Raw genomic sequence first — 14,944 nt, forward strand, 5'->3', positions numbered from 1 at the left:
TTTCATCCGTGAAAAAAAATGTGCATGCTTCATGCACTGCTTCTCAGCAACTCGAGAGCAGTGAACTTATTCCAGTTAAATACCTCAGTGTCATTCACTTGAAAACTGGGTCTTAGTTCAGTCATAGTTTTTTAAAAATGCACTGTGTAATACTGTCATTAATTCTACTGAAGATAACTTTTTTCTTTTAAACTGCAAAATGAAACACCAGAAACAAACCTACAAATCTGGGAGCTCTGGTTATGAGTTGCTAATGCTCAAAATATTAGCAAGGACATCTGTAAAATAAATCTTAGCTCTGAAGAGCTAGGTAAACATGTTTGGTTCATCAAAACAAGGCTTAAAAACTGAGTAAGAACTGCAAAAACATATATTTAAGGTTCTATAACTGCGCATATTTGTGTTTCATCTACAAATATATTAATGGTTTAATACCTACTCTTGAATCAAGATCAGCAACCTTAACTAAGAAATGCCTCTGATCTTGCATAAAGAACCCAAGGGGGAGGCAAAGTGCCCTTTGCAGCCTAAGACTTCCATTGACATTTCAAAGAACAGGAGCATTATCCAAACTCTCTTCCCCTGAAATTCAGCTGTCAAATGCCCTTAAATCTCAGAAATAAAACCAAAACCACCACTAAATTAAAATATGTACATTTAAACCAGTGAATGGACAATAGGCACTTTTTTGAATCCTAGAGCGAGTGTTTCTGTACCCTGGGATGTGATGTGTGATTTCCACTCTTGTAGCATTCCTCCTGGATAACAGCAAGCAGCTGAGTCCCAAAAAATTACAAGGGTTAAAGTCTCTCCATGGACAGGAATTACTGGAACACATCTCTGCCAGGGCTGCTTCTGTAACACTGCTGCAGAGACAGCCAGCAGAATTCCCCTCCTGCCACAGGTTTGCATTTTCTTTCATTTACTCTATAATACATCATCATCCCTACATTTAAAAAATGCCATAGTAACCAAAAACAGTTTTAAAAACTTTGCAAAAAAAAAAAAAAAAAAAAAATAAAATAAAATAAATCACGGTCAGGAGGAAGGGAGAGGATGAGAAGAAAGGAAGCTATGACATAAAAAAACTTGTCCCACTGACATCCACATCAAACAAAATTTCATCAGGCAGAACAAGGGATGTATTTGTCCCTTGAAATGCATTCTTTTCAGAGATGCTTGAATCCCTGCTTTCTGTTATGTAAATAATTTCTTTTCCGTTGTCTCTGTAAAGATCATGCAGTCTTGCAAACGAGTCTGAGCTGGGCAAACATAGAGCCATTTCTCAGCTAAAGTCATAAATTACTTATTGTTTTAATATACTGGAAAATTGGCAGGAAGCGGGGGAAGGTACGTCAGTTACACAAGACTTTATACCATCACTTATCCTTGCCTTCCATTAAAAAAGCCTTAGTTGCTGTAGCAACTGTCAAATCACACTCTAGTTCCTCTTCCTCCAAGATACAGAACTTCTCCAAAACACTCACACACAACACAGCTCTCCTCCACCCGCAGGACAAGTTTCTGGCACTTTTGCACTGTTTAAAAAGAGGCTCTCCAAGGAGCTGACAAATCCCTTATACGCTTTTTCCTCCAAGGTATGCTCCTGTAGAATAGAAATCCTTAAAATCCTTTTTCCCCTTCTTTCTCTGCATTATACAGAATGTTACTCCCTTCAGCTTAATTCACCACTACATCCTCCAGTGTTAAATAAAATGCCTGCACATCTGCCAGATGTCCCTTCCCCTCTCATTTATTCCATTTTGGGAGAGGCACACGCAGTGGGGACAATGTCACATAACACACATTGCAACATCTCTAGGTCAGGAAATCCAACAGCAGAGAGAGGCTTCCTACCCAACATCTGAAGAGAAAACCCCTCTCCACAACACATCTTCTCAATCATTCCTGGGGGACCCCTGCTCTGTCACCAGGGAGGACAAGTCTTTTCTCACTGTTTGAAATTCTACTCCATGGGACAGAGATTTGAACACATTAAAAAAAAAACCAAAAAAACACAAAAACAAAACAAAACAAAAAACCCTCAAAAATTACAGAGAGCAGTAAAGAAACCATTAGCATGAAGAGAAAGCTCTGTCAGAAACAGGACAAAATTACTATCTACTGGAGCAAATCTCATGAGGAAGTGAAAACATATTCCTCCCCTTTGTGCTGCATGCCAATATTAATGATAAGCAAAGGTCCCTGGAAGTTCTTCCATGTTCAAGGACACTACCCAGGGCAGGATGCTTGCACAATAAAAGGGGGGACTTATCCCCCTTCTTACCTCCTTCAATCCTTAACAGCTCCATCCTATTTCTAGCTAGAATTTGATGCTTAAGAAAATGTTCATGCCTAAATGGTTTATTTTTGTTTTAGGACCACTTAATGCAAGCAAACCTGTTATACACAATGGGATGATTATTTTTAATTGCTATTCTGAAAAGGAAGCATCATAGTATTGCACAGATTATCTTCAAGAATACATACAAATTCTGCTCTTCCAAAAGAATTTCCATCTTGGATATACTTGTATTTTCCAGTTTTATAATGGTTCTTCTGAGGTGTGTTTTAGAATGGGGGAATTAATGGTCCCAGACAAAATAATTTTTGGTTCCTTTAGCAAGATCAGAACTACCCAGCCACTTCACCATGTAGTTCATTTCTTCAGCACCATAAGCATCACTTTCACTCCTTTCTACCCACACACTTGTTTCTCTGACATGGCAAAAATGAGCCAAAAATGAAGAATGCACTTGTGCTGCCTACAGCAGCAAGGAGCACTGAGGCAGCTATGGGAGAAGGGGTTTGCGTGTGTGTCCATACAAGGTTAATTGCAAAGCAATATGCACAAGCATACCCTGATCCCAGCTTTCTGTGAGTTTACAGTGCAAACAGCTGCATACTGGCCCAGCTACACATTATAAACAAGGTCACTTGACTCCTGGGAGCAGGGACACACCAGCACTGGTTTGAACCACAAACCAGTCTGTTCCCCAAGTGAACAGCAATCGCTCCCTGCAGCTAAGGGAGGAGCACTGAGGGATGTTTTCACTCACTCCCAGCTCTGCCCACCAAGAACATTCACTGAATAGGTATTGATGGCTGCTCTTCCTACCAAAAATTCTCAAACCAGCCAATGTTTTTCTTCTGCATTTAAGAGATTGCTGGACTGTTCCCATACCTCTGTTCTTCTAGTCTCTCTCTCTCCTATCTTGTGTTTGAGCAGGTGCTCTAATGAGGTTTGTTTTTCTGCGCTCAGCCATTCTTTCACTTTCTGGTGCTGCCCCTCTTTTACCATATCCCAAATTTTTATGGTACCCCATGATTTATCCAGGCTCATGCACTTACACGACAAGGGCTCAGGCTGCTATGCTAATGAAACAAGCCTGAAGGAAGTGCAGGATACCATTTGCTTTTATTACCACCTAGCATCTGTACATCTTGCACAGAATAAAGAAACAGGGCAGCCAGCAGCTCAAGGCCACCTTGGGACATTCTGACTGTCAGGTTTCAGGCTACAATAGAGAACACCAGAGCAATAAACAAGGGCTGCTGTCATTTGCACTAAAGTTCCCAAACCACAACTGTGAGATTTACATCCAAAAATGGAGTGATGGAGTAGAGCCTAATTCATTACAGTGTGCTTAAACACAAAGCAAAGCAAGCACTCAATCCCATTAATTCACCAGCTAAGATCAGTGTGGAATCAGCCAGGGATCTTCATCCTAAACATAAAAACATCCACGCAGTTCCAAAGCCATATGCCAGAACACTTTCCCAGATGTGAACAGATTGGATTGAAAAGTTACTGACCATAGAAATTCATCACCACTTCTCAGCTGGCATATCATATTTCAGCTTTTTTTCTATTATCCCTATATAAAATTGTTGAGATTACACAAATCTCTTCAAATACATCATTTTAAATGTGACAGCCAGCTGACAGAGCCAGCCACTGAGCACAAGGCAAGTATTTATAATACTTTTTTAAAAATTTCCTCTATTATTTACAGCTTTATGTTAAATGTTACATTACGAGCTGTATCACCCATTTTTGCTGCTTCAGTAGTTGTAAAGTTAATCTCACTTTCAGTACCCCCCCCCAATATAATCTGAATTCTCTTGATTTAGAATGATAATGTACAAGTAGCTCTGCTTCCTCAAATATAATTTTACTAAAAGCTTTTGTAAAGGAACACACCTTCAAGCCAAGTTTTACTCATATATAAACAAGGTGATACTTTAAAAGCTGAAATTATAAAAAGTGGAGCAGTATCTGTATAACTTCACTACAGAGACAGATTTTAAAATACTTTTTTTATAACTTTTTTAACTTTAAAATGTTATCTCTGTCTGCCCATAAATAATGAAGTGAATATGTCCCTTAGAACAAGCAAATATTTAATAATATTTTATTTTGAGTTCTGCTTTACCTACAAACCAAAATGGACCTCTCACCCCACATATCCCACTCCTAGAGCTGATTTGACAAATCCCTTTGGATTAAAAAAACCAACCAAACACAAAAAAACCACAACCAAACAAAATCCCAACAAGAACCCCCAGGGCATAAGGAGAGAAAGAAACTTACAGTCATTTCCCAAGACAGGAAGTTTGATACATATGCCCTGATAGAAGGAGGGGGAAAAAAGCCCTCAAATGTCTGAGCCCAGCAGCTTGGCTACTTCTGAATATGTACCATGATCCAGCAAGTTCCTCCTTCCAAAAAAAGCATAAGTCACACACTAAAGCACAAACCCTTAGGGTTTTTCGTTTGGGTTTTCTGGTTTCTTTGAGGGGAGGGAGGGTTGTTTTTGTTTTTAAGTTTCTAAACAAAAAGTTTTACAGCAATACAGAGAAGTAAACAGCTCCAGGATAGGGCAAGAAAACATAAGAAAGCTTAGAGTAGGAGAGATTTCCCCACATAACCACCCAAAAGCAAAGCAAATCAATCTATTGAGAAAGTAGGATCTTTTTTTTCCTTTAATTCTTTGGATTTTCATTCTCTTAATTCATATGAGGAGCTACTGTTCCTTAAAGGTGATGCACTGCAATTGTTCAAATAGCTTCTACCTCATCTCCTCCAAAGGCAGTTCGTAAACTCCACCCCCAAAAAAAAACAAACCACAAAGCCCCCACTTCCCTCAGCAACATTTTCATAGCAAAGAAAAAAATTTTGCAGATATCAAGTACCATCAGCATATTGAGGTATCACGAATTTTAAAAAATAAAATAAAAACATGTATTTCAACAAAGTGCAACATAATCACATTCTAATAATAAAGTCAACATTATGATACAGAAAAACACCACAAGACTGCAGGATCCCTTATTTATCATGATTCCAGCATGAAACTGTGAAACTACATATGATATATAAGGTCTGTGGGTTTTTTACAAGAATCTCAGAAAGAATACATTGCTAACAAAATGCAACAGAAACTTACCAGTCAGATGCAGCTATACTGATTGATCTGTCTTGCCCTATGTCCACACAGATAAGCACCAGAGCATCAGAAAAACAGCTGTTTGTGTGAAATAAGCAGGAGCTTATCTCCAGAAATAATACTATTTTTAATACTTCAGCACATCTGCTATTTCAGTTGCTGTAATTGTCACCCCAAAGACTGACTCACATGTCACATGATTTTTACAAAAAGCATAGTTTTGTTAAAGTATGCATACATATACTTTTATTAACATGCTACATATATATAAAATACATCTGTGAATGTTTAAAGGGACAATATTTTTTTGGACTTTTCTCGCTGGACTCTTGGCATGTCCTGCTCTTTTAAATTTCAGTTGTTGCTAATGTTGTAGTTACCATTTGAATTACTGTCACAGATCAGGTTAATACAAGTGGGTTATCCAAATGCTTAACAATAATAATGTAAGTCATATAAAAAGGCTCTGCTACAAGGAATACAATTTTAGAGCATTTTTTGCATGTGGATGAAGACATACCATGAGTTTCTATGCAAAACACACCAATCTCGGAAGCCATGAAGCAGGCTTGCTCAGAGTCACACTAGCCCAGCATCTTATTTGAGCTCCATTTCCTGTCTAAGCACCACAAGTTCTGTCAGCCAGAGATAGCAGCGGAGGCAGTGGAGCAAAGCCTGGTGTCTCTGTAAACACCCCAGCAGAGCAGGAACAAGAACAGCCCCAGCAGCTGGACACAGCTGAGCAGACAGGCGTGCAAAGGAAGCGTGGGGCTGCACTGGCCAGCACAGTTGGCCAAGCTGAGTGAGGCAAAGCTGGGGCGGGGGCAGGAAGAAGAGAAGAGTTTTACTTATCATGTCCCCAGCCAACATTATCAACCAGTTCTTGCCAGCTCTGTTCAAAACTGGACAATTACTGTCATTTTAGTTTCATTTTTCCATGCTAGCACAAAATCAACACCAAGTGGTCTCTAAGTACCCAGGAAGCAGCAGCCCACAAACACTTCCAACACCACTCAGCTTCGATGAAGCAACCCCATTTACTAAAAAGCTATTATGGTCTCAGATTACAACAAGGTGATATTTGTGAGAAGCTGTTGCATTTCACAACCAATCTTTCACAGCAATGGATATATGAACACATACATACACTCACATAAGAAACCTAGAATCCTCCTAAATTCTTTTCTATGGAGAGAAGGGGGATAAAAAAAAATTAACACTGGGGAAAAACATCAAAAGAAAGAGAAGCAGTAACAGGTACTGGAAAGCCACAATAAGGTCTCATCAGAATCTTCTCATCTCTAAGCTGAACAACCCCAGCTTTCTCAGCCTGTCTTCCCAGGAGAGGTGTTCCAGCCCTCTGATAATCTTTACGGCCTCCTCTGGACCTGCCCTAACTCATCCATGTCTTTATTATGCTGAGGACTCCAGACCTGCATGCAGCACTCCAGGTGGGGAGTCACAAGGGCAGAGCAGAGGGGGTGAATCGTCTCCCTTGACCCACTGGCCACTCTTGTTTTGATGCAGCCGAGAGTACCACTCACCTTCTTTATCCTGGGCTGCGAGCGCACACTGTGGGCTCATGTCCAGCTGTTCATCCACAGGAACCCCCAAGTCCTTCTCTGCAGGGCTGCCCTCAGTGACTGCTTCTCCCTCGTCTTCTGTGCTCATGTCTGGGATCGCCCTGACTCAGGTGCAGCACCTTGCACTTGGATTTGTTAAACCTCAGGAGGTGCTCCTGGGCCCACTCCTCAAGTTCATCCAGGGCCCCCTGGATGGCATCCTGTCCTGCTGTGGTGTCATCTGCAAACTTGCTGAGGGTGCACTGATCCTGCTGCCCATGTCACTGATGAAGATATTAAAGGGCGCCAGTCCCATGAGTGTCCTGAGGGACACCATTTGTCACTGGCCTCTACTTGGACCTAGAGACACTGATCACAACTCTCAATCTGTGTCAATCCAGCCTATTTCTTATTGAGTATTAATCCACCCTTCAAATCCATATCTCCAAACTGGAGATGAGGATGTTGTGTGAGACCACATCAAAGCCCTTACGGAAACCTAAGCAGATGACATTGGTCAGTTTTCCCTTGTTGACCACTGCAGCCACTTCATCACAGAAGGGCCACCACGCTGGTTGGGCATAACTTGCCCTTAATGAATCCATGTTGGCTGTCTCACATCATCTCCTTGTCTTGTATGTCTCTTAACAATGCTTCCATGAGGATCTGCTCCATCATCTTCCCAGTAACAGGAGGCTCACCAGTCTATAGTTCCCTAGGTCTTCTTTTCTCTCCTTTCTAAAAATAGGAGTGATGTTTCCTTTTTACTAGTCAATGGAGACTTCACCTGACTGTCAAGACTTTTCAAATGTGGAGAAATATATTCCATCTTTGGAATAATCAATAATTCACATAATCTATTACCAGAAGTTTAAACTTTAAATTACTGGGCATACTGCACATTCACATTTTGTCTTTGTGTCCATGTATAAAATTTTTAAAGCTAAACTGGGTGGGTAGGGGGAGGGAGTGGATTTTACATTAAATAGAAAATGCCATGCAAAAATCTACATTAGTAGTGATCCTTCTGCATGATTAAACTACATGCAAGTCAGTTTTATAAATGCATAGCTCTTGAGGGCACAAGCTCTAACAACAGTTCTATAAATATGCTTTGTAAAATGTTTATGTGGGCTCAGTGTGCGGGCAATTCACAAATAGATGTGCTAACTCCCTTCTTCCTGATGACCAATAACCAGAAGAGGAAAAAGAAGAGATCTCTTTTAGAAGAATAGTCTAGACAGTTCAAAAATAGCCTCTATGCCCTTGCCAGGTACACAGAAAACTGAAAAAGTAGGAACCATGATGCTTGTTAAAACCAGAGTGTTGTTTTGACTGTTTACCATCCACCCTCAACCTTCTGGATTTCAGCATGGATATTCACACCCATTCAGCTCCCAGAGAAGGCCACTTCATCCCAAGACTTAACTGAGAAGAACCATCAGCATGTTTCCAGACCTTTACACAGTGCAAAATCCTGAACATTAGGAGTACTGCTGATGCAAAGTGGCAAGAGCTTTCAAAAGCTGAGATCTCTTCAGAACTGTAGCTGATCCTTTCCCTATTTGTTCTAATAAAATTGTTTTGCTTTCTTGCTAGCTTATGACACATGCTTGGCCTGGGGACGGAATTAAAGGCAGCAAGGGAAATCACATTCCCTCTTTCCTGTCTTTGAGTTTCAAAAAAAATAGCAAAGAAGAGTTGTTTATTCTTCCAAGCCAATGTGCATGTTCTGTGCACTCAGGAAGACATTCCCTCACTGGAGACATGTGGAGTTAGATAACATCAATTTATGTTAAATAATCTTAAAATAGAAACATATACAGTGCTGTTTTAAACTCACTAGATAATCCTTTCTCACAGTCTGATTCTGCATGTTGCTTTTTGTTTTCTTTCAGTGTGTGGGAGATATTATCTCATGTTTTAGTGGATGTGGTCATTTTCTCTCCGTGGCCAAGTTTATAGATTCTTGCAGGTTCTGTTCCCACATTTGGGGACTCTACATTTCCCTCAAGATCCTGAGTGAGTAAGAATTTGTAAAACTCCACTCTGCAAGTGAGCCTTCACAAACTTGAAGTGACTGAAACTAGAGAGCCCAGGGACAGCAAGAGCTGCTGCAGGAAGGTTTATCACGCAATGACCTGGGATGTTAGAGACTAATTTCTAAGCAGAGTGCTAATGCTGCATACACACACTATATCAAAGTAATAAAGTAATGCTGCAACCATCAGATCATATCACAGATTAACACATTTTAATTGACAGTACTGAATTATAAATTACTGAGTTTAGCACCACCAAACTTCAAGTCTGTAAACACTAACTCCACTCTGCTCTTACTAGCTGCTATAAATCTGCCATTAGAAACTAAGTACTGTGGAGAGACTAAAGTTTAATTGTTTTTTTTATCTTCTTCTTACAAAGTTTTGACACTGTCAATAGGAACACAGTTCTGCAGGTGAAAACTGAGTTACCAAGCTGCTAAAGACTGAGCTACTGACCTGGCTCTGCTCAATACTTCTGCCATAGCCAGCATGCTCTTTAACTGCTCCTTTCCCTGTCTTCCAGCATGTTCTAAATTTGTCCCTTAGCTAAATAGTCAAAACACACTATACAGAAGACAACAGAGATTGGGCTTGAAAACACCAGTGCAACTAGAAATAGAGAAAGTGAGCCTAACTTTAACAGGTTTTGTGTTGTGCCTACTTTTCCCCTGCCCCCTCTTCCTTAACTCCACAGTATTCACGCACTCTAATTTGTTTCCCAAGAACACCACCAAAATCATTGTCAATCACTAGCCTTAATTTCCCACAAATGGGAAACATTAATGCCAGATGGAGTCCAGATCTGATGATACAAAGTACAATTATAGGCTTGGCAATTTAACAAATGACAGAAGCTGCCTAACCACACTAAGAAATACCTTAGAATGCATACACTTCAAGGGGCATTTTCTGAAGCTTTATAAGTATCCAGTTTCTTTTATTTACACTCTCTAAAGAGCCACTGCTAATGGTTAAAATTAAATGCTGCAGCCAAAGGTGATTCCTCCCGCCCCTTAGAAGCAACCATGTTGACACTGCTGAACTGATGATGCATTTTGCAACATTGCTTGGAAGGAAAGAAAACCAGCACACTCAGAAAAATCTTACTTTTTCTACAACATCCATTTTAAGAGAGTAAAAGTAAATAAGAGTGACTAGATATATGTTTTTAATACAAAGATGCTAATGTTTATGATATAATTCTTCAAGCAAGAAGTAAAAGAAAATGAAACAATATACAATTATTTACCTGGAAAAAGAATTCTTGTTCCTCAGCAGACCATCTAACTTTATTTAAAAATGACAGCTGCCTGAGTTTTGCTCTAACAAGCACAAAAAGTTCATACTTGCTTGCCGTAGTGAGTGCAAGTAATTATTTTCGAAGTCATTATGAACGTAACTTTGTATTTTTAACTGCAAATCTTCTTAAGTATAGACTGAATCCTAACTTTGATCTAAGGTGTCACACCACCATATTTATTCATATTTATTTGAATTCCTACATCATATAGGGAGACTCAATACAACCCAATTTTCAAAGAGCAGGCTATCAAAATAACCTGAGGTGACAAAATAGGGTAATGCTGAAGGAACTAAAGCAAACCTTTCCAAATCAAAATAATCCTACACCAGACTTCCAACCTACCCTACAAGCACCAAACTTGCTTAATAAGCTGCTATTCATGATTCAAATCTTAGGCTGCAGAAAAAGAATTGTATATATGGTATCAGACTAACAGGGAAACAAGGAAAAAAAAAAATCAATCCAGCCCTCTGCATCATGATCCTGATTAGTTATTTATTCAGCCAAGCACTTCACATAAGCACCCCCAACATGATTTTACTAAGCTTTTCTCCTAGTTACCAGAGAAATTGCATTTTGGCACCTAGTTCACAGGCTGTAACAAATGACCTTTTCTGTTTCAGAGGTGAAAATTCTGAGATGAGTTCCTCCACTCCCAAAAGGTGTGTCAGACTGCAGCAAGCCAGACATGGTGATGTCTTTCAGGCAGACCTGAGGTTCACTCACAGCAAGCCCCCTCCCGTGACAGAGAGCATTCCAAAGCTTAAGAGAGGCCTCTCATAATATGAAGTTTACACTCAGAATCAGATATCTCTGATAATTCAACATCAAAACAACAAAAAAGACAAGTTATTGAAGTGTTTTTGTTCCTCTAAGCAGGAATGGCTGGAATGAAGGTAAATAGTGATCATGTGCATGGCTCCTTGCATTTCTAGGTCTTCATGTTGGTACTTCACTAAGGGTTTTGTATTTTTTCAGTCAGTTTGGAGAGTTCCCAAAGCACTGCTCACTTCTAAAATGCATCAATTGGCTTCCCTGGAAATAGCACTCAGCTGGAAAAGAACATGAGTTATAAAAATAAAAATTATACCAGGGAATAAGAGAAAGAAATCCTCTGTGTTTACATTTTAAATTTATGAAGCACTTTGCTATAGTGAAAAATTCACGTAGCATAAAATCTTGGGGAGCAGACTGAAGAAAAGACAATTTTGACAGCCTGGTTTTCCTTCAATTCTACGTTTCTACCATCTTCTTTATATCTTGGTCATTCCTTCCCATCATCCACACCTTTAATCCATACTCTCCTGCCCACATCAGCTTACAGAACCAGAAGCACTCTGGGCACCCTGATGCTGCATTATCCTGTAGATAGAGAGCAGTTCAGTTTTCCAGACTGGCGTGGTGGAAGACATGTGTTACCCAAAAGCCTAGACATTTCCAGAAAAAGACTTTGCTAACAACCAGTCATCATTCCTCAAGAAAGATGAGCTAATTAGAAAATGAGAACATTTTTGCAACTTCTTTAAAATATCATCTCAGGAGCTCCCTGAGTTTTCATGAGGAATAAAATCTCCTCCTGCTTTTTTTCCACAAGACCTTTAAATCTTCTATTGCCTTCAGGTAGTTTTCTACAGCCAAGACCATAACATTTCCTTACATTGTTACTGATGCTCTAATTATGAGTGCAACATTTGCCCTGGAAATACAATAGGAACTCATAGATTATATTATCTAAACTAAGCACTATTTCCCTTCCCACTCATTTGGAAACTATCCCAAATAAAGCCTAACACACAGTTTACAGTTCATGCCCACTTAGGACTACATTAACAGCAGCAGACTTGCATGTAAGTAAATGTATCATAATTCTATGCTGTCACAGCTTTTGACTGATGGACACTTGGAAATTTACAGTAACTCTGTGAAGTGCAGTGAAGTTTCTGTCGTTTTAAACCACGATTACATAAAAATCTGAATTTCACATTTTATGCTGCCTCTTAAAGCAAGGTTTGAGCCCTCAGAGCTGTGAAGACAGTTTGGGTATGTGAATGTTTGTGAAACAAAAATCGGAAGGGTCACTGAATACAGATTTTTTTTAAACATATCTCTATATTTTTCTAACAATCTCATGATTTCTTAATGCTCCAGATTGGACAGTTTTTCTTCAAAGGAATTTTACAGAAGTTTAAAAGAGGTATGGCATTCTACAAGAAAGCTGTAAATACATGCACAGCTTTCTCTCTGTCAAAGCATGATTTGCGGGTCTCCTTAATAAAAAGGCAGCTGGAAAGCAAAACACTTTGAGGGATTAACTGTAGAATTAATTTGCTGTTGGTTTGGTCATTTGTGAATTTTACAGATATGCTCCCACAGTACAGAGAGAAACCAAATTATTTATAATGCTCCAATAGGAGAGCAGTTCTAGCGTACTACATCTGGAAATGAATATTTATATATTGAATAAGCTTTGCTATTAAAATTAAACTACGTAAAACCCTAAGCACAGATTATGTATCTTTTAAAAATACAAGCATAAATACACATCACTGCAGTATTAATAGTAAATAAAAAAAGCCCCAACATCCACAAGAAATTACACATTTCATTATCAGATTGTGGTTACACACAAGTTTATGAACAAACATGTCTTTACTCATACCTCACTAAACAAGGCATATCCATTCAGGATATGAAGTTAACAGTACAATAGTGATAGTTACCTTCCTAGAACTCAGATGGTTTTCACTATGGTGAAAAAAATGTACAGGAAACTGAGATTATGTCAGTGCTTTACAGACCATTACAAAAAGCAACAAAGAAGAAAAGCAGAAAGAGTTAAATCAGATTTCTCCAGTTTGCAACCCTTTGTACCTGCTAAGCACTGCTGACTGCATTTCAGATCACTCTGCCATGTGCCAGTGTTTCATTGAATGGCACCCTGTGATCTGCAGTCTGGCATAATTTCATGTGAACAAAATACATCCTTAACTCTTGCTGTCAAACCCCCAAGCAACCAAACACACATACAAGAAATAGGTAACCATCTGATATTCTCTGAAAGATACCATTTCAGTGCTGAGCATGGTAGTCCACAGTCCACTTCAAATATAGCTTAGTTGAATGTATATTCAAATGTTAAATGCTATGATCTGAGACAATGACTTCTCTTTGAGAAACATGGATTAAAGAAATGTGGTTTTCAACTTCTTTGAAGACCATGGTCATGTTAACGCTTTCCTAAAAAAAAAGCATCTGAAAGTGTGGCAGATAAAGCATCTAAAAGTCACTGTAGATAGCTTGCACTAAATACAGAAGTAATGTGAAGAATTTCACCACATAACACGTACATTTTAAGAAACAATCTCCCCTCTTTTCCACCAGATTCTACTTCTTTGTCTCAGAAACAAAAAAACCAAAACAGTCAGGAAAAAAAAAAACCTCAAAATATTTGCAAAGTAAATTCAGCAAGGAATTGTTTTGGATTGACACTAGTATCACATTTTCTTCTGACATTCTATAGTCTACTATATTTAATGACAATCAATATTTATATTGCCTAACTTTAACACATATCAACGTAACATGTCTGACATTATACTCAGCGTAGGCAGTTTCCACTTCTTAGGATAACAATTCAGTCAGATGTAACACTAAATAAGATTTTAAGACAGCAGATGGCATCACTTAGTTATTTTTAACTGTTGCACACTGACCATTTACTGTGTATCATAATCCATTTTTTATTATGATAATCCATAATCCAGGAAATAACAACCAGGATGAAAACAGACCTGGCTCTAAGCTTTGAGAGGGACTACAAAACCAGATCTGCTGTTCCATCTTCCTCTGACAATTTCTTTCTCAAGTGTTCCTTGTATAATATCTAGGACATTGTAGGGTGATTAAAAAAAGGCAGAAATATGTATTTCCTATGTAAATTCAGATCATATGCAGACTTGAAAAGGTACACATAAAAAAAAAGGTGTCTGTACACAGGTTCAAACTGCCTGGAGAAAGAAGAATTCAGTGATGGCAACATACCAAGTAATTTTTCTGAACCCTCTTCAGAATAATAAAAACATGCTCTACACAGGGTATTTAGAAAGTTCCTGTCACAGTAGTCAGTAGGTGTTACAGTCACAGTGTATGATCACAGAAGTGCATTTTTCCAGGTATTGTGGGGAACTCGAGCTTACAATGCCACCAGGGAGCAGCCAGCTGGACCACCATCATCAGGCTCACGGCAAGACTTGTGAATTGAAGGATGGCAGCCCACGGCGCAGACCTGGAGCAGAGGTGGCCTGTGCTGGCTGATTCCAGGTAAGGCCACTGGAATCTGTCTCCTCCTGAACCACAAACTGTTCCAGAGTACAGCAGAGGGTCCCTTGAAACCTTGCATGAGAGAGAGGTGGGAAAGGGGGAATAAACCATACAGAGAAGGCAAAAAATAAAGTCAGAATACAGGAGAAACACTATCCTCCTCACCCACACATGCACAGTTCTGCTTTTCTTTTCCCACTCCTAATGCTTTCTCCAGTCTTATTTTTTAAAAAAATCTTTTCAAAGAGCTATGCTGTACACACT

General features: G+C 39.2%; 1 protein-coding gene across 5 annotated transcripts in view; it reads right to left on the minus strand.

Annotated features, from left to right (window-relative positions):
* Positions 1–14,944, minus strand: part of ARHGAP6 (Rho GTPase activating protein 6) — a 312,106-nt gene that overhangs the window by 100,118 nt on the left and 197,044 nt on the right. The window contains exon 3 of one of the 5 annotated variants that reach the window (XM_072933868.1): positions 5,451–14,752. The exons of 3 other annotated variants lie outside the window; for them this stretch is intronic. Coding sequence is in view for 1 of the 2 variants with exons in the window: in XM_072933858.1 (XP_072789959.1) it covers positions 4,595–4,600 (6 nt within the window). In the remaining variant the exon portion in view is untranslated. Of the gene's footprint in view, positions 1–4,594; positions 5,431–5,450; positions 14,753–14,944 lie in introns of those variants that run through there. One more of the 5 variants, XM_072933858.1, reaches the window with a different exon arrangement.

Source organism: Taeniopygia guttata, chromosome 1 (genome assembly GCF_048771995.1).
Source record: "Taeniopygia guttata chromosome 1, bTaeGut7.mat, whole genome shotgun sequence".
Classification (NCBI taxonomy): Eukaryota; Metazoa; Chordata; class Aves; order Passeriformes; family Estrildidae; genus Taeniopygia; species Taeniopygia guttata.